The sequence below is a fragment of the Anthonomus grandis genome, chromosome 1 (assembly GCF_022605725.1).
Source record: "Anthonomus grandis grandis chromosome 1, icAntGran1.3, whole genome shotgun sequence".
In the NCBI taxonomy this organism is placed as follows: Eukaryota; Metazoa; Arthropoda; class Insecta; order Coleoptera; family Curculionidae; genus Anthonomus; species Anthonomus grandis.
In genome coordinates, this window is record NC_065546.1 from 44,341,777 (window position 1) to 44,363,065 (window position 21,289).

General features: G+C 32.5%; 1 protein-coding gene across 5 annotated transcripts in view; it reads left to right on the forward strand.

Annotated features, from left to right (window-relative positions):
* LOC126745258 (telomerase-binding protein EST1A-like) overlaps positions 1–21,289 on the forward strand; it is a 216,068-nt gene that overhangs the window by 16,577 nt on the left and 178,202 nt on the right. For 4 of the 5 annotated variants that reach the window (XM_050453028.1, XM_050453020.1, XM_050453039.1 and 1 more), the window contains 7 exons: positions 8,508–8,671; positions 8,731–8,978; positions 9,067–9,215; positions 9,341–9,370; positions 13,065–13,148; positions 20,249–20,424; positions 20,505–20,862. In XM_050453028.1, the coding sequence (XP_050308985.1) occupies positions 8,508–8,671; positions 8,731–8,978; positions 9,067–9,215; positions 9,341–9,370; positions 13,065–13,148; positions 20,249–20,424; positions 20,505–20,862 (1,209 nt within the window). The remainder of the gene's footprint in view (positions 1–8,507; positions 8,672–8,730; positions 8,979–9,066; positions 9,216–9,340; positions 9,371–13,064; positions 13,149–20,248; positions 20,425–20,504; positions 20,863–21,289) is intronic. The other variant, XM_050453031.1, reaches the window with a different exon arrangement.

Sequence of the window (21,289 nt, forward strand, 5' to 3'; positions counted from 1 at the left end):
AACGAAGTGCTTTTATTTTTACAATCGAAATGGTTATATTCATATAATACGGGAGCAAACTACAAAATTTAGTTACATTTCAAATAGGATTTTTTTGTTAAGGCTTATATTGGTCCTTGCTTTTTAGAATAATTATAATAATTATTATTTTTATAAAAATTGTTATTTGACAGTTTTGATACACGATAGAGGTGTAGGTTAGTATACTTTTAATTTGTTTTGGAATGGAATTTTTGTGTTTTTTTGTGGAAAGTTGTTTTATTATAATGGTAAATAATATTTGCCTTTAGTAAGGCACTAGCTGAGAAAAAGTCTGCTATTTGTGTGATGTTAATATGTTAACAATATATATATACATATGTACATAGGTAGGTATTTTTAAATTAAATTTTAGCTGGAAGGTTTATACGCAGGTATGTTTTCTCGTATGTTTTAAACACAACACATTTAAGAGTAAATATCATCCGCTTTTATATATTTATATATAAAAAGATATATGTATGTATTATTATATATATATGTAGGTGCCACACACACGTCCATATTTTATAAAGGTATTATACGTTGTATAGTCGCCGTCCATTATGATAGTCTGGAACAAAATATAAGATTTTTAAGGGTTTTACTACTACTATATTATGCACTTGCATGGGTAAACCAGTCCATAAAAAGACAGATAATTGAAAATTAAAGTCATTATTCTTTATCACATAAAAATACTGTATACCTAAATCAACCTTAATATTTTTTATCTATGTACAATGTTATGTACCTGCACGTATGTACACATACATAGATACATATGGTTTAGGCATATACATATATGTTTATTAAATTAAATAATTGTTATTCTGTATTTATTTGCATGGCACGACAAATTAATTAGGGAATATTCTGAACTTTTCAAAGCTTTTAAACAACCATAATAATAATGAATAATACATAATAATGTAACTTTTGTATACCTACTTTAATGAAAATAAAAAACGGCATATTACAAAATATTGCAAATATACACACTAACGCTCGTACTAATACACTAATTACGACCCGATACACCACGTGGGCGACGACAGTTGTACCCGTTAGAATGGGGGTAAATGGGAGGAGCCTGAACGAAAAACCGGTTCGGTAAAAACGGCTAGCCTTCGCTTCTGTGAGATCGTTTATTCTGTGGTGCAGGGCTAGGGCCTAGTCAATAACACCTCTACAAAAGGACAAAGCGCTCCAAAAAATTTTGCTCGTGACGTCACGCGTTTGGGCCATGCACTTTGGGTTGATTTTCGGGTGAATTCAGCTGTTGACGCTGCCGTTGTTCGTCCACAGAAGGCTGCCTGCAACGCTGCTAGACTTTGCAGATTGCCGTGAACGTTAGGATGCTTTATTACTATCTTAAAATAATTAAATCTATATCTCTAACTGCTCTTACTTTACAATTTAGTTAAAAAAAAGAGTGCATCCTTATTTCTCTTTTTATAATTTAAACTTCCATTTTTTCACATTTTATCATTTATCTAATGCCTTGTTACTTGCCAATAGGAGTTCTTTCTATATAAATCTGACAACGGCGCATCTACTAGTTGTGCCACCTGATGAAACGAGAGGTTAGGTTGTTTATATTTATGTTCTGTGGTTGCCGGTATTTCTGACGAGATCCGCAGTAAACATAGCTAATTTTTGTGTTTTTTTCTAAAATCGGAACTGTTTATTTCCGCGAAACGTGTATGTTATCTTTATGTAAACCCTTCGCGTACTTTTAAATCACAAAATGTATGTTCGGAGTAGAAAAATCCTCGAAAAAACCGGTTCTCCGGCGCGCCGCGGTTTTATTTGTTTATATCACACTTTAATACTTTAGTTCGTGTTTAGTTTAATGTTTTTCTCCTAGTTCGGCTAGTTAATACCAAAGTGTAAATATGCTTCAAAAGTGTTGCGTTCCGGGTTGTAACGGAAACTATAACACGGACCTAAAGTGCATGTCTTCGGTTTTCCTAAGGATATAAATCTAAGGCGAAAATGGGTAAAAGCCCATACAAAGAGATGACTTTGAGCCCACAAACAACATCAAAGTATGTGAAGCTCATTTTCCTGAAGGTAGTATAATAAAGAGTACTTAAGTTCAAGACTCCAACACAGGTAAAATTTTTATAAAATAGAATTACTAAAACCACGGCTAAAAGAAGACTGTACACCATCTATTTTTTTAAATTGCCCTAGTTATTTGTCAAAAACTATAAAAATACGGCCAAGTAAAGATGAAAGGTTTAAAAATATTGACGAGTTGAATTTAGCAAAAGCCCTTGAACTAAGCAAAATTGACTTTGGCGAGCATGAGAAACAAAATAATTTTGACAGTTTTGAAGAGTTTATTGAAACATTTTCTGCTTTTAAACTACCGAAAGATTGGTTTACTGCTCACAGTGAGTCTCAAGACAGCAAAAAGCTAACAATTTTTAAAATTGAATACACACTTGGTCCATGCATTAATTGGACAATTGTTTTTAATTTTAATTTAAATGTTGAAACTTTTTTATATAGCGAGCCAGTTTGTGTTTTAACATCAAAATTTAAAACTCCATATACTTCCCATAGTTTAGATGATTTATATGCAATACTTGAAGCAATAGACCTTACGATTATTACCCTGCCTTTGGAGGAAAATGTTACCAATAATGACAACCCCGACTGTGACCTAAATCCAAATACTGCTACCAAGACTACTACCAATTCCCTTGACAATATTATTCTCAATCATGTCAAACCATCAAATAACATAAATAAAATGAAATGTTTGTTCGATTTTGTGTCAAACATACTAAAAAGTTTTGAAAACATTGAAGACAACAAAATAGATTTTATTTGTGAACAATTAGCATTGCTTACAACTGCAAAGGAAAGGTACAGATATTCAAGTAGTCCAATAATTTTGACTTCTATAATCTATACTATTAATCCTCATGCGTACAAGTATTTAAGAAATTAGGTATGGATTCCTAGTTTTACCACATCCTCAAACTATAATGGGTATTTGTAACAAACACATGACTGATCCCCACATAGATGAAGAAAAAAATGTTTTTAACCTATGCCCAAAATGTGTTTAGTTTGCTAAAGGATCATGAGAGATTTGTGACACTACTTATTGATGAAATTCATATTGACCCTTACATGGGCTATAAAGGCGGTAATATCACTGGAACATCAGTCAATAATCAGTCTCTAGCTTCCTCGGCATTTACTTTTATGATTACAAGTGTGTGTTCCAGCTTTAAGGAAGTAGTTCACATAGCTCCCATATCCAAAATTACATTAGACATACTTCATAATTTTATTAAGGCAATTATTGAAAATTTAGAGGAGATTGGGTACATAGTTTTTTGTGTTATAAGTGATGCCATTAACGGGAAAGTCATGAGTCATTTTTCAACTGCAGACCAACTTAGCATTGTTTATCTTCATCCCATAGATAATCAGAGACCATTATTTTACCTATTTGACACAGTTCACTTACTTAAATGTGTATTTAATAATTGGCTTAACTCTAAACCAGACCAAAAATTTTATTTTCCTGATTTTGACACTTCGAAGAAAAAATGTGCTTCTTTTTAAGCTTTTAAAGTCAATATATGTATTTATGTATATATAATATAACATTTTTTACTACTTGGTGGTATAAAAAAATTATTATAAATACCTAAATACATATGTTGAATTTTGGCGCAGATGTAGGGGAGTTGGGAGTCTGCATTTAATATTACACCATAATATATAACCTGACATTCAACCAGAACTAAAACATACCTTTGAATGTTTCCTGAACTCTATTTTATTCCTAGCTTTTTTAAAATAAGCCAAATATTGAGGTATTGGCATATGAAATCCCTTAGTTTTTAAAAATCGGTGGCCCACATCGATGACGTCACGCGCCAAGCGCTAAGGCCTTGTCTTTGAGTGGGTGTTGGCCTAGTGCAGAACAAAAAAAGTAAACTGTCGATTAACAATAAACTCCTCTTGTACAAACAGGTCATAAGGGCAAAGTTATTTTACGGATCTTGTGTACTTACGAATATCTCAAGGATAAATTTAATAAGGCTTGAAACCTTTCAAAACAAGCTACTCCGTGTAATAACAAATATACGGGAGGACTGCCGTATCGAGACAATTGAGGAGCTAATTGTTATGAAGCATACAAAGTTCAAGGAGCGGGTCAGGGCCCTGCAGAATGAAGAACTGAAAAGGTTTTTATTAAAGTGGAGGGAAAACTGGCCGTGGAAAGGCATCTTTTAAAATTTCAACGTTTCACGAAGCACACGAGCTTTTCATCCTCCTCTCTCGCCGCAGCAAAAACAAACACCATCGATAATATCACCAAAACGCGGTAAATTCATCTTAAAACCGCAACGCGGTAGAAACCATAATCCACCGCCAAAATGAAACACAAACATCATTAGATCACCGGTCAACAGATTTCTCCTTGGGGGGGGGAGGGGGGTTTGACTTGCGTTCGTGCTCGCAAGCAATGCCAGTGTCCCACCGATCCTATAAATATGACCACCTAAACCTTCTTCCGATTAGTTAAATCCCGTGCTCCGACACAGGAAAAAAAGGATACTTAAAATGAGAATTAGACACTTTATTTGAGAAAATCTAAGGATTATATATCCGCAAGAAGATAAAAGTTTCATTTAAGAATATTATATTTTTAATTTCAAGATGTTTATAGAATTGGTTTAAGTCGACAAATAACTTATTGTGAGAATATATTGAATTTTCATTTCAATATCATATTCTTGCAAGGAATATTTTTTTCTTTAAAGCAATGAAATTTAATTATTTAATTCAAATTTATTTTTTCTTACATTGAACCATTTTGGTAATTTGTGTTGAAATGGTCATATTCTTAATTTAAGTAATTCTACTGTTAACAATAAATCTATGAACATATCGTTTTGACGAATTGCTTCATCAAACCAAAAATATTTAAGACTAGCTACAATAAGTTATAAATTCAACTTAAAGATGTGTAGAATTGCTTTAAACCGCTTGGCAAATTAAATTGAATGTTAAATAGTATTAAATTAAAATGTTTATGGCTTGTTATATTATATATACAATATTTTTTTAATCGATTTAAATAGGTTAAATATTTGAAATGAGTAATATTTACACTTAGTTGACATAAATTAATAGTTTTATAGTATTTAGTGCTGTGGTATTTATTGGGTTCTTTTTGAATCAAAATAAAAATATCAAAAGGCACACACTTTCTGGTAGTTTTATTTTGATAGCAAAAGAACCCTATAAATTACCACAACACTAAATAACATAAAACTGTCAATTATTATTTCAACCAAGTGTAAGAATTGCTATAACGTATTAAAAATTCAATCGTTTTATATTTTATGATTTAGGTATTGCAATAAATTACTATGTATTTACCTAATTATTTTTCGGTTAAATTCTGGTAATAAATTAATAGGACAGGTTCTACGCAAACATATGTTTATTATCCAAAAACAAAAACCTACATACATTATATAGGAACAAATATTACTTTAAATAATTGTAACAAAAACAGTAAACAAAAAAAAAACACATTCTGTGTATGTTTTTTAAATATAGGTACAATTTTGTCATAAAGTACTCATACAAAATGAAACTGTGAACAAATATTATCCAAAAACAAAAACTTATACATACATTATATAGGAACAAAAATATCACTTTACATTGCAACAACAACAGTAAACCAAAAGAAACACACATTTTGTGTATGTTTTTTAAATATAGGTACATATTTATCACAAAGTACAAAGTAGGTACTCAGAAAATAAAAATGTGAACAAGTTTATTTCCAAAAAATGTTTAAACAATCCTACTAAATACTTACAAAAAAAATGGTAATAATATTATTATGTAGTACATATTTCAAAAAATAAAACTTTAAAAGAATCTTCTTTTGAATTATGATAAAAAAAACCACTACATACTACAACAAGAAACTGCAGAATTTTCTATTATAACATTCACTACGTCAGAAAAATTTGAGGAGTTCGCCTCAGATGGTAATGATTGTTCAATCTCACTGACTGATACAGTGGTTGCTGATGTTTCTTTCTAAAAATGTATATCATTTTAAACAGTTGATTTTTATTTAATATAAAATAATTACCATTTCTTTAATTTTATCAAGAATTTTAAGTCTGGGCCCCACAAGAAGCACTAATTCCTTCAAAACCTCTTCATTAAGATTTATTAATTGATCCTCATTCATTTGATTTTCTAGAAAAAATATAAGCTGGTTAAAAGACATTTTGTGACACGAACAGTGAGGAAGAAAACTAAAAAACAGAAAATGTTAAACTTATTGAGAAAAATAATGCGATAATAATGTGCAAATACGTTAATTAGATTGTTTGTTTTGTGATGTCTGCATTGCAAAGTTAAATGCAATTATGCGATAAAAATAAAGAAAATGCTGAAGGGGGATTTAAAGTCAAGGATAATACTGGATCTAATAATAATCAAAAGTGGATAATACTGGAAAATAATGGTGTTATATTCTAAAGAGATTTATATAAAGAGTCGAGAGTAAGTCAAGAAGAATATTAAGAAGCATCTGTGACACAGTTGTTAAAATGTATCAACAAAGGCAAGTTTTTTGATAAAATTGATATAAAAAGTTATGAAAAAAGCAAGCCCCTTTCCAAATCTTAAAAATAACGAAATTGTAATAAAAATGATTTTTAAATAAAAATTTTAGAAGTCTTTGTTTGAATGTTCTTTCGATAGTATCGAGCAAAAAAAGTCATATAATCTGTTTAAAACTTTATCAAACGTATATACAGATTTAAAAATAAATATAAAAAGTTACTCGTAACAATGGCGGAAGCTTTTTATTGTCTTTACAATGGCGGGTTTCAATAAAGACTAAACCTAACTAAAAAGAAAAACAGAAACTAAACCAGCGAGGAGTGCCTTAAAGGGAGTGAGTGTCACAAAATGACTTATAAACCAGTATCATACAGTATTTTTTCGACCTTGTGACTTTGTAGCCAAAAAAAAATCTAGGAAAGAGGAAGGAAAGCGACGTATAGTAAACGAAAACGTTTATTATATGTCGCCGGTAGGTTAGGTCAAACGTGCGAATCACATAAAATCATAAATTTACTTAATTATACGTACTAATATTAAACTAAACTTACTTTTAAACACTTCGATAACTTCCTCCGGTAGATTCCATTCTCGCAAAACACTTTCCACGCGCAGATTTTACATTTCTTAGAGGAACAACACAGGTTGCACGCCACACACCACTCAACGCGTCTATGACTAACACAGAAAACAAAGGGAGGAAAAAAAAGAAAAAAAAAAAAGGTCCTCCCTTTGTTTTCTGTGATGACTAACAACAGTACAAGAGACAAGTATGGTATGCGTGGCGTGGTACGCCGACGTTGCCATTTTCGAGATGAACAAAAAGTTTCATTTGAGAATATATAAATTCAATTGAATACATTGATTTTATTGTAAGAAAATAAATATTCAAAGCAACAATTTATTTTCTTTAAACGAACCGGGTATAGTCTTCACTTGATTAATAGAGTATTTTAAACTATATATACGGGCTTTAAAGCAATAATATATATCTTTCTAAACAATAAACTGATTTATTTAAATTAATTAACTTGAAAAGCTTAAATTGAACATAACATTTACTAAATTCAAGATAATAATGACTTGAATTGATACCTTTATTATTCAAATGGGACATTTTACTTGTTTTTTTTTGAGAATACATTTAATACAACTAAATCTATGAAATATTTTGATTAAAAAAGTATTCTCTTTTTAAAACTGTATTTTAAATATGTTGTTTCCTATTTATAATGAACTCTATTTCCGCAATTTAAGCCTATTTATTTCAATTGAGAATGTATTATTCTTAAAAAAATGAGAAAATTTATTTACTTGTTAGGAGTAATTGTTTTTTTCTGTGGAGCCGCTCAAAATCCAAAGCACTCCGATGCGACCAAATAAAACAAAGATAGGCGCCTATAAATATCGGTAAACTCATATAGTCATAAAACCGGCAAGAGCCTACGTTGCTAGCCACAGTTGCAGTGCATCACAACCTTTAAGCTGTGAAAAGTTACAAGAAAATGATGAAAATACAGTTTTCTTCAAGATATGCGTAACTCTCGATATAGAAAGTTCCATGTTGAATGGAGATAATATTTTTAATACATTCCATACAATTTCTTATATTTTCCAGGCTTCTGCAGCCATTATGATTTTTACCCCCCTTTTTTTTGTCATAATATTTGGGCTCTTAGGCTTTTTCTAAACAATTTCTTAAAACACCGTATATCAAGAGCAATTTTTTATTTTCTGTAATTTTCTATATCTTTCAGCCGTTTATAGCAATTTCAAGCGGCTTCCCTATTTTGCCCTTGTCCATTTTTTTTGTTGTCAAACAACTGCTGAATCCTCAATTTTCTTATCTCCAGAGAAAGAGGGTCGTACGACTATGACAGACAAAGAAGAGACGACGATAACCGAAATAGAAGAGATGACAACAGAAACCGAACGGGTGACAGAAGAAACGAGCCCGAGCGAGATAGAGAACACTCCGACAGAGACAGAAGAAAGGGCGACAGGAGGAAAAAAGGAGGTTAGCTATACCTTAAACAACTTGCAATTCACATAATAGTAATTTTGTCTTATGTCAAGGTCGCGAAAAGAGAAGTTCCAGTCGTGACTTGACGCGTCAAGATTCAAGAGAGTCCAACTATAGTAGCGGCAGCACTAGAACACTAACGGAAGTCAAAGATAAGCAGTCTTATAGCGTTCAAGATAGATTAATGGTTAATAATAATTCTTGCACGGCGGACGTTAGTACTAAGGAGGTGGACGTCGTTATTGAAGATAAACGTGAAGAGGTTATCGTTGAAAAGTTTTATGAAGATAAAGAGATTTTGGTAGGTTCTAGTCGCAATATCTTAGTTACAACATGTTTTCATCGAAAGTTTTTTGATATTTTCTGAACTTAAATGTGTAATTTTTTAGGACTGGAGCGAGGAAGTTGAACTGAATCATCCATTAGAACCGGAAATATTTAGCGATACATTGACGAGAAGCTCCTCAGTAGCCAGTTTACAAGATATCAGCACTAAATCGATGCCCGCTTCTACAACCCCGAATGGAAAAAAGAAAAGGTATTTTCATTAACAAATTATTAATTATAGTCACGTTTTAATGAAAAATGTGTTGGGAAAGTCGTTTAACTGCATGCCCGGCAATCCATGTTGTTCATTCTTCATTATTGATTGTTTTATTACAGGAAAAACGGCAGAAGGAAAAGTAAGCAAAGGTGAGTTGAATGTGGAGGTTTGGTCATGTTTTTAATTGTTTTGTGTCTATTATACCATAGTAGGCTTTAATAGTGGTAATTGAATTTACAAATACAAAAAGATTTTATTTGTCAGTTTTATCATCCAGTTACAATTTTGTGTTCACTTATTTTAGTATGACAAATATGTAGTACAAGTGAGACAACCCTTTTAAAGACCTTAAACAACTATTTACATTCCTGTTGCAATAAATTTTAAATATTTTTGAGCCAAAATTAAAACTAAAATTTTAATTTTGAATACCAAAATACAAATAAGCGATATGTTGGATGGTGCCATACACGGAGGGTGGTTTTGTTCTTCATTTTTCCTGAACCTCGACTGGCAATCAGGTATTATTTTGTTTAACTCATTAAAGTTGATTATAGAGGTTTTTTTCAAGTATTTTTTATACTACGGGCCGAATGCTAATAGACCTCAAATCATTGTACTCTTTTGGCACTGAAATTTTTGTGATGAACTTTAGAATTGAGGTTTTCCATACACTTTTGTTGAAGGATGCATTCGGTAATAATGTGTATCAGAGTGTTGAGCCAAAAAGGTAAACAAAATATTTTTAATTGAACTCCCGTCGAACCCTACCGCATTAGATTTTATTGCAGAAACTAATTTGATTAAATTACTTTCATCAAGTCAATTAAGTCGAAAAGTTAATTTTTGATTATTTATTACATTCTATCTATATAAGTCAGGAGCTTCCCTACTTGTACCATCTGGTAGTTTTGGTGTTATTAAAAAAAAAATTTCTAGGTTTCTTGAGTTAGAAATTCCTCTTACAAATCGTCTTTACCTGTTTTATTTGATAGGTCATGAAAACAAGTAATTTTTTACGTTATTATAGCGTGTTTTGTGCAGTTTCTTAATTTTTTGTTTGTTTTAATCGCAGCATGAGTATTCAAAAGAAATAATAGACGAGACACGTTGTTGGTGGCTTATCTTTTGTCGGCATCACCAATGTTTGTTGCATTCAGTTTAACTTTGATAGTAGGACCTTTTTCCTGTAATTAAGTTATTTTTAAATATTGTATTTCTCTTTACTGTGAACCGACGTATAGCGGATATTTATACAAACATTTTAAGAAATGGTTCGGTTTGGGTTAGGCAAGCCATTTATGTTTTTTAATTTTTAACCTGCACACTAGGGTGGAGCGAAAACCGGACCAAAATAACTAATTTTCGAAAACGAATATGCCTGGGTGTGCAAAAGATGCCTTTCGGGGTTCTTATTTACCCAAAAAAAACCGAATCACTTATGACGATTCCATCGGCTGCCGAAATGAGATTGAAAATTTTAAAATTAAAAAAATCTTTAAAACTACAAAAAAAGCCAAACATGCAGCTCTCAGCTAGTTTTTCATGAAAAACTACCCAGAACTCACCACGTGGATGAATGGTGCAACGTGGAGGTGGCTGCATCTCGAGTTCCATCCTACCCTCCCACCCTTAGAATACCTTTTTTTATTTTTTCTGTTCTAGAACTGCTAAGAATTGTTTTTTAGTATCAAATTGCGGCAATATTTGTCTGGATTCAATACGAGCTCTAATAAACCCGTCTCGTGCTTCAGGGCCATAAACCGCCATAGAGGCTTCGGTAACTAACTTAACTGCTCGTTCAACTGCCTGTGAATAACAAGGGAATTTTAATAACCCTATTTCATCAGGAACCAAAGAAATCATGTTAGTTAGTTCTTCGTTCGAAATTTCCATTGTTAATGGGGGCTCGCTTATAACAACATTTTGCGAGTCAATTAAGTCGACATAATCTTGACAATCAAAATTCAATTTATTCACGCGAAATATTCTAACATCCTCGGTTTTCGCGGTTGATCTGCATTTTAAAATCCTTCTTAAAGCTAACTCTCGAATATGTTTTCTATCATCTCCTAACATGGCTAATAAAATATTTTCTGGGTGCGCAAAAAATCCATTTCTCTCAATTACGGGATCAATACCTTTTTTTATTTCTTCAGGGAGGTAACGAGATTTATTTATAATGCTAAACAAGTGCCTAGCACCATCCTTACAAGACCAATGGCATTTAATTTGAAACCAGCATACGGCATACACTTTTACTATAAACTCTGTTAACATTTTAAGGTTTTGAGAGGGCTCATTGGTAGCAACGTATAACCTTAGTACTCTATTGGCTGTGGTAAGCCATCTGGAGTGTGACATTTTCCCTGGCGCTTTTAGAGCCCAATCGTCTTTTAAAACTCCAGTAGAGATTCCTTGACACATCTCATATAAATACTTTGCATCGGTACTTACGGTTTCTAGATCAACTAATGGTAAAATTGTTTCAATTTTCTTAAACTGTACGACTGGTAAATTTTCACACGATTCAAGGGTCTTACCAATGGCTCCCTCTGATAATTAAAGATAGATAGGATTCTATCTTTAATTATCGAAATTTTGAGGAGGTTTCGGCAGCCGAAGATATTGTTTTTGGACGTTTAGTTTTTTTTTGGCTCACTTGAGAGTACAATAAGCACCTTTTAAACATACAGGGTGGTTAAATTTTAAGAAATTAAAAATTCGCCAAATTAATAAAAAACATAATAATTTCCGAAATTTTAAGGCACTTTTGGCAGCCGAAGAAGTTGTTTTCTGACGTTAAGTTTTTTTTGGCTTACTAACGACTACAATAGGCACCTATTAAGCATACAGGGTAATTAAAATTCCATAAATCGAAAATTCGCTCCACCCTACTGCACACCTACACTATCGGACAAAAGTAAAACAACTCTTATGAAATTATCAAATATTTATTTATAAACACCTGCCAGTTTAAAAGGTCACTTAAGGTCAGGCTAAATATAATTGTCAAATGTCAAATAACTGTGGGTTCAATAAAATTTATGCATAATACATTTTATTAGCGCGACAAAAGTAAAGCAGCTTTACGGAAATCAAAATTTCATTTAACCCAAACGTTGTTGATTTGATCAATAAAAGTATGTTTGTTTGGAAATGTCGTGGTACGGATTTGACGCTCAACTTCTTCCCACAGGTTCTCAATAGTGTTTAAATGCGATGATTGTACTGGCCATTGAAGGACTTCTAAAACCATTCCTGAATAAGACGAGATGTACACTTCGAGTCGTTGTCTTTCTGAAAGACCAATCGCAAAGGCATCTGCCACTCAGCATACCATTTTGCAGTATTATCCTTTATACCGATCTCAGCCAATTTTTCTTTGGGAAACTAGCGATTTTTTAACTGGACGTCTCCTGTAAAGCTTTGCTTCAACTTATCTTCGTCCTAGCTCTTACTTCCAGTTACTTATTTCAGCAATTATTCTTTGTCCTGAAAACCACGGATCTCTTTGGCTAATCTTCTCTATTCATACAAAATATCCCCGAATATTCTAGGCACCTCGTATTTTGGTAAAAGAAACTGCCTGGAAATATCAACCAAACGTGTTCCTTCCAAAAAAACTTCTACCAACTTGCTTAAACTCCGTGCAAAAGTTACTTTACTTTGTCGCATTAATAAAATGTATCGTTTACATACTAGTTTCTTTGATATTTGGAAGCGATCTCATTTTGCCTGTGATAGCAGCTTATTATGTAATTTTAAAATAAATGCTGTTTTAATCTTCGCTAATACCCAAATAATAATAAATAATACTAAATATTTCAAAATGTATTACAGGAGCGGAAGTTCCTACAGGGATGAAACACCAACAAACAGAGACCGAAAAGACTCTTTTGCCAGCATCGATGGAAGGGAGTTTAGGTAAGCGTTTAAAGACATTTAATTTAATTATGCTGACTAAAGCCAATGAAAAGTTTTTAGAAAAAAGTCGGATCAATATTTTAGGAACGTTATAAGGTCACAGTTATAAGGTGGTAATATTAACTGCAAAAAATAAACTAAAAACCGACTGCATTAATGTTGTAAACATAAATTAACTAAATATTGGACAGGAAATAAAAAAATTAATTCAAAATAAAGCAAAAAATTAAGTTAATTTTTTAATAATATTTATTTAATAATATTAAATAAAAATTGAAATTATTTTATGTCAGGTTCAAAAAGGCCACCCTGTTTAGCAGTGCAGTATGTCAGTCGATCATAAAGCGACAACATTTCAATGGAGATACTATTAAATGCTTGCCTGATTTTAACACAAAGCTCTTCTAAATTAGTAGCCCGTTCATTTTCGTGCCTATAAATTTGTTCTTTTAGGTATCCCCAAAGAAAAAAATCATTAGGGCTAAATCGGGGCTTCTGGCGGGCCATTTAATAGTACCGTTTCCACTGATTGTTCGATCAGGGAAAGACGTTTCGAGAAATTGACGTACCACTAATGCGTTATGAGCGGGACAGTCATCCTGTTGAAACCAAACTTGTTCTAAAACCAAATTTGTCCTATCACCTAAAATGCCTAAAATAATAATAAATGCTAATGCCTAAAATCACCTAAAATGCCAGCCCATACATTACCCTTTTGAGGGTGATGTGTACGTGTTGGTATGCTTATGTGCTTATTTTCCCCTTGAATAACCCACTGTAATTGACGGATTATGTTTACCACAAATAGAGAAAGAGGACTCATCTGAAAACAAAATGTTACTAATAAATATTTCGTCCCGATTTGCCCTTTCCAATACTTCGGGGCAAAATTCCATCAGTCTCTCATGGTCCTGTGGAAAAATTTCTTGGTTTTTTTGCAACTTATAGCACTTGTACTTATTTCTTTTTAAAATTCTTCTAACCCTTAAAGGCTCAATACCCGTTTATTTGGCAATGGTTGTATTATTGCAAGGAAAGTTCATTTCAGCAACAGCACAAACATTAAGCTTTCTTCGCCTAGCGATCTAACAACAGGTGGTTGCTCATTTGCGTAGCATTTCCTGCAATTTTGGTCTCAAACCTATGGATAATTACAAAAATTGTGCTGCGTACGGGAAAGGGCTGATTGCAATTCTGAATGCAAAAGTGATCTGAACGTGAATGCAATTCTGCCTGATATTTTATGAACAGAACTGCTGGAATAATACCACTTAATAATTTGCTTTTTTTCCTCAAGAGAACACATTTTAACAAGAAACTAGCGAGCGGTTTTAAATTTAATCTTTTCTGATTAAGCAGGAAGCTAGGAATAAAAATAACGTTAAACGTTTAAAATGCTATTTCATATTGGCGGTGCAGTGTGATGGGGATAAGAATTGTCTCGTTTTTCGATGAACGAGCGGAGAGCCGCGTGGCAGAAATATCAGTGTTGCCAAACGTATTAATTTGCAAACGGCATGTATTGTGCCCTCTGTCTGTCTCATGCGGACTCCATATGTCTCCTCTCGCTTACGCTCATAGACTATTTCCTATAGTCGAGGATTGAATGATTATATCTGTATATATTTATATTTATATCATAATTTTGACCTACTTTTTTACCCTTTTTTTCTTCCTAAATCCAGACAGCACAAATGTGTCCTATGGACCTCTTTCAAAAAGAGAAGGATTTCCTCTTTTTGAAAATATAAAAGTCCAATGGACATCCACACATTTCTTCAGAAAATTCAATGGATATCCAAGAAATAATACAGATGTTATAAAAGTAGACGGCCATAGGACCATTGAATAAAATTGTCTAGCGGACGAATTATTGTCAATACGAAGAGATATATAAAATAGCCAAATAAGTCATCCAATAGAAGAGGCAAACTTCTTCTTATCCATAATACAGGGTGTTCAAAAAATGTATTTTGTATAACCAAATAATTATGAAACAAAAATTGATGTTGCCTCAGTTTTAAAAGCAATAATTAAGTATGTAGTACATAGAGGCTCCACATCTCGAAGTTTTGTCGTTTTATCAGGGATGCTACGTCGAAGGTTTAACGTAGATTAATTAATTTTTTGTCTTATAAATGATCTTCAAAATTTCAAATTTTACAAAACTATTAATAGTACGGGATACTACGATCTTCTTCATCATAATTTGGATGGGCTAACAGTTCAATCAAAAAAAGACAAATTATATTTGAATATTGATAAGTGTGTTGCCGTGAAATTTACAAGAAATAAATGGCTAATTGATTATGAAATGAGAATAGAGTCAATATATTGTTAGAAAGAAAGAGAGGTCTACATGAATTTCTTCTCTTTCTTATTCATCCACCTTAATGCTGTCTTTTGCACAATAAAAATACTATGTGCGTCATATGTTTAGCACAAGGATCCCAAAAACATGCCATACGGTAAATGGGATTCTATTAATGCATGTCTCAACATGTTTCTATCTAGTTCATTAGCTATTAATTTAAGATCAAAACCATAATTAGAAGATAATTTCTTGTTCAAATGAAAAATACGTGTTTCAAATTAGTGTTTAAAACAAATGATGAAGAACCCAATTTTTATAGCAGTGTTTTATGATTGACACAGTCAAAAGTTTTTGTCAAATCACCAAACATAGCTTCTGAAATCTCTCGTTCATTAAAACTTGAATTCAAATCTTCTAAAAAATTAAAAATAGCGTCATTTGCAACTCTGGATTTTAAGATGGCATATTGTGCTAAATTTAGGATTCTATTTCTCTCTGGAAAAGCAACGATCTGTTTCTTAACCAGTCTTTCTATAATATTGGCATTCGTAACAGAGCTACTGGCCTATAGTTAACCTGATAGCAGCAATATTACTGTAGAAGTTTTGTATTTTTTATCCCTTACTTCATTATTCATCATTTTACTGTTTACCCCTTATTTCATTAATCACCCTCCGTACTTCCATCTGTGGATTGGAACAGTAGATACTGTCTAGATTTGTAAAATGTTAGGGATTTCATTTATTTTATTTTTTCGCCAACGCGGCAACAACGATTCAAGATTTCCTGGAACCGCAAAATCGCGCCATCGGGACCGTCTCCGTCGTTCGTTTGTGCGGTGCCGCCACTTGACCTTAGCCTTTCCATCTAATCGCAGCAAGAGGTTTTCTTTTGGTTCGCGTCATTTACGCACGACGATTTACTTTCGTATTTTTTTAAATTACGCCACCACCTTGGCATTTTTACTTTATTTTAATATACATATTTTATACAGTCCACTGAAATAAAAATCTTTGATTTAATAATTACACGCGACCTGTAGGTCCATTTACATACAGATACTTTCATTTTATTTTATTCCTTTAAAGTTATCTCAGTATTTAATATACGCCTGATGCAGAAGTCGGACAGACTGGAATTACTACAAACAATTACGTAATTTTACATCATCGGCCATACGATCAGAAAAGAAAGCCTATTTAAATATCAAATTCCAAAATTGCATACAAAAACAAAAATGGCAAGAACTAAGAAGAAAAAAAATTGACGTTCACAATAAAATAAACTTTTCCTTTTTTGATTCATTGAAAAGAGTAGATTAATTAAATAAATATTCTGTTGATACTTCAAAAAATCCTTTTAATCCTGATCCAGACTTGATTTACTTCTATTATAATAATCGGTTTACCCAATCTACCTTTGAGTTACTCCTCGTAACGGAAGATATTGTATTTAAAAGTCAAGTCTTTGGTAATGATGAACTTAATATAAATGTAATTTTACTTACCTACCTGCTTAATAACACTGAGACCGCTTACATTAATACTAAACCCTTGTATCAAAAAGTCATATTTTCCTCTTAAGGAGCTAATATTTTGACAAAAGTTCTTAATAGAAACGACTTGGGGCAATTACGTTCAGTTTCTATATTATCAACTCTTACCACCACAACAGGTATCTCTGGATGACATAGCATCTGGCAGTATTGATGTGATTGCAGGTGTACCTCAAAGGTATTCTTGGGCCTTTGCTCTATAGAGCTGTTATGTTATATACCTTCTTCTTCTTCCTCAAATACAATGGACTCGCGTCGTATTTCGATGGCCGCCCAATATTGTTGTTTATGGACCTACAGTTTAACGTGGGTTCCGAACCACAATGTTTTGTTTTTATAAGACAAACACAAACAACCATGCCGGGATTCGAACCCGAGACCACACGATTGTATCGTGAACGCTTTGCCCACGGTGCTACCGGGGTCGGCATGTTATATACCTATAAGTTCTTTAAATCATTAAAGTATTGTAATCATTATGTCTATGCAGACGATACTCAAGTGTATTTTTCATTTAAGCCCTCTCAAAATCTGGAAAGGGGATTTTGGATTTTTTTTTTTTAAATTAAACTATTTTAAGCAGCTACTAAACAAATGCATAAGAAATAATAAGAAATAAGAAATAATGTTCTTTAAAACCTTAACATAGAACTTAATTCTAAGTTAATCGAAAACTTTTAAAAATGTAGAATTTATTATTGACAGTAAAATGAGGTATAATGAGCATGTAACGTCTTAACTTAGAACCTAAATCAACTATTAGATAAGGAACTATATAAAGATATAGTATATAATTTAATATACTAATAATAGTATATTATAACTAAATAAAGATATAAAAAAAATGTTATGCGAAACCTATGAATTTCTGTGACAATATATACAGTGGTGGCCAAAAAAATAAGAGTACCTGGTTTTATTTGAATATTCCTAATATTATATTGTGCTACATAGAGAAAAAAAACAATAACGATTTCATATTTGTACAACATATGCCATCAGTGATAAAAAAATAAATAAAAATAAATACACGTTATTCTTTGCCAGTTTAACTTGTAATTATAAATAAATAATTTATTTCTTACACGTTTTATGGTGGACAAAAAAATAAGAGCATTTTTCAAAAATGACCATAAAAAATTATAATTACAATGTACCGCAAAATAAACGACAGCATTAGATAAGTGAGTCAGTACTTGGTAGAATCACCTTTAATCTTGAGAACGGCTGCGCATCTTCGTGGCATCGAATCGATCAACTTTTGGCATGTTTCAACTGGGATGGAATACCAAGCTTCCTGAACTTCCTTCCATAAATCTTGCTTATTTGTTGTTTTTTTACAAGCTACTCGGTTTTTCAGCTCCTTCCACAGGTTTTCAATAGGATTAAGGTCAGGCAATTGTAATAGCCATTCCAGAACCGAAATCCTATTTTGTGTAAACCATTGTTTAACCGCTTTTACAATACGCTTCGCGTATTGTAAGAACGCATCCTGCTAAATTGACGGATTTTCGGACCCTGAGTTACATAAACGTTAATAACTCTGCTTCTATGGCGATTTTTTTTTCTGGTTTTCACCGTTTTATGTGGGAAGGTTGAGGCTACGTGATGATGTAAATTTTTTTTGTTGATACACGCACCTTATAGGCATGATTTTTTCGGTATATGGTAGTCACGACTCTATCCAAGATATCCAAATAAATTTCTTTTGTCATGGTCTCTTTAATCCAAAATATGGGACCTACTCCATTGTAAAAAAACAGCCCCACAGTTTGATATTTCCACCTCTGTGTTTATCTGTGCTTATTGTGTTTCTAGGATTAATTCTTCATTCTTCCTCCTTCTAACGAATCATCTTCCATCTGGTCTGAATAAGTTGATCTTCATCTCATCACTAAAAAGAATGTTGCACCAATTTCTTTGAAAATTTTCATTAAAATTATTCTTAATAAATGCCAGTCTTTGTTTTATATTCTCTTTCCTTAGAAATGGGACTTTTTTGGCCACTCGACCATATAATTTTTGGTCTTGCAAACGTCTTCTTATGGACCTAGTGCTAATACTTAGGCTTAAGTTTCGTTTTATAGAGGTAGATGTGGAAAGAGGCTGTTTACTGACATCGTGTACAATAAGCTTATCAGTCTTCCGTGTGGTTTTTCTTGGACGGCCTCGATTTTCAGGAACATTTTCCGTTTTATTTTGTGTTTTTAAAACTCTGGAGATTTCACAAGGTGATCTTTTAAGCACATTTGCAATAAATGCATAAGATTTATTTTGACTCTTCAATTGCAAAATTAGACGGCTTCTAAAATGCTTTGGGCGACCCATATTTACCAACACGATTTTGCAACGATCTTGTTGAAACTGACTTGTATTTATGGAAAATATCACAAACAAATCTTTTATCTGAATAAATAGAGACCAAATAGTTACAATAAAGAAATACTGTTATTTTTTTGTCCACAAGATTTTCTAACAATAATGAAAAAACATTGCTTTTAAAAGATAAGGCATTCTTGGTTTATTTATAAATTTTACCAAGTAAGCAGATTAAATGCTGGAAGAAAATGCATAGTATTTTATTTGCAGATTCCAACATATAAGGAAGCTAATTCAGTTTGATTTGAAATTTAATATACACTCTTATTTTTTTGGCCACAACTGTATATATATGGATTCTGTTGGTACTTTTCGGATATTCAAAGAATTCAAGTTACAGAATTCATGTTTTATGTTTGGAATACGGGGTGGAGAGCGAGTTTCCCACAAACTGAAAGAATTCATATAATGTGTCGACATAAATATAAATAAACATAAACATAAATATGTCGACATAATAATGTCGATATAAACATAAATATGGTATTAATAAATATCAAATTTCGGATTTGTCTGTTCTACCCAAAGTATTTAATAAACGATTTAACGGCTTTCTACTTCGCAGTCAGTGTCATGGTGTTGATAGATATTACATTTAAATCTGTATATACTCGATTAAATTTTCTGTAATTCCGATATTCCTTCCTCATCCGGCATCTTTTAGCTTGTCTGGATTTTTCTTTTATACTTAAAGTAATTATATCAATATAAATGTTTTTTTCATTGGGTTATTAATCGTTATATTTTATGATCCCAAGTGTACTTTTTTTTGTGAAAAATAAATATTACATGCTAGGTTATATCCCAAAATCATACATTCCCAAAAGATTAATAGTTTTATTTTCTCTCAAGAGTACCACAAGATCCGGCTACAGGTCGTCGTAGAAGGAGACGCTCATCTAGAGACGCTAGTTTTGAAAGATTCCATAATAAATCGCGGGGTCCTAGCAGGGATGTTAGCTTCGAAAGGGGTAACGAGAACTGGAGGGACGAAATAATTAGAAGTAGACAGAATTCTGAAAGGGAAGGTAAGCATTTGCAATTTGGAAAGAAAATATGTATAGCATATGAAACTTTAAACATTTGTTGTTAAATATCTATGTGTTAGGTTCAGTAGTAAGCCGAAAGGTGACCGTGGATCGGAGTAGAAAAAACTCCGAGCTAGACGAAAACACTTTAGCGGAAGCCCCTAGTAAGAAAGGAGGCATTTTGGTGTTACCGACAAAATCTCCGGAACCGCCCCGATCTAGTGCGGAAAGACCGAAATTTCCGGATATTAGGAGGACACCGGGACCCCAGAAAACCCTTTTTGATCCGAAAAATCCCAATAAACCGATACTGGTTAAATCGCCGGGCAGTAGGGTTTCAGTGCCAGGATTTTCCGAGAATAATTCCGAAATACCGCCGAAGATGGATACGGCTGACTCGAGTGGAAGACTTGTGCCAAATTGGTACAATGAATCGAGGTAAGCAAAAATACCGGGCGAGCATTGATTATACTTTAGTGATTCTAAAAGCGCTATAATCAGGAAACAAATAAGAAATCATTATCTTATTAATAGCAAAGTTTTAACGATCAGGAATAAATATGAAAATTGTCTTGATTAAATTTATCTCACTGAGTCTTTAGTCTTATCCTTTCTAAATTACGGAAATATACTCTGTTGGGCTGCCCTTGCTCAAAGGGAGAAATCAAGTTTATAAAAACTACAAAATGTTTGCCTTAAGTTTTGTTACGACAAAAGAAAATTTAACCACGTTACTGCATTATTTCTGGCATCTCGGTGGCTAAAGCTGGATAAACGATTGAAAATAAATATGGCTACTCTGGTGTATAAAGTTATCCAAAACAAACTTTCCAGATATTTGTATGACAAGTTAGCTAGTAATAAT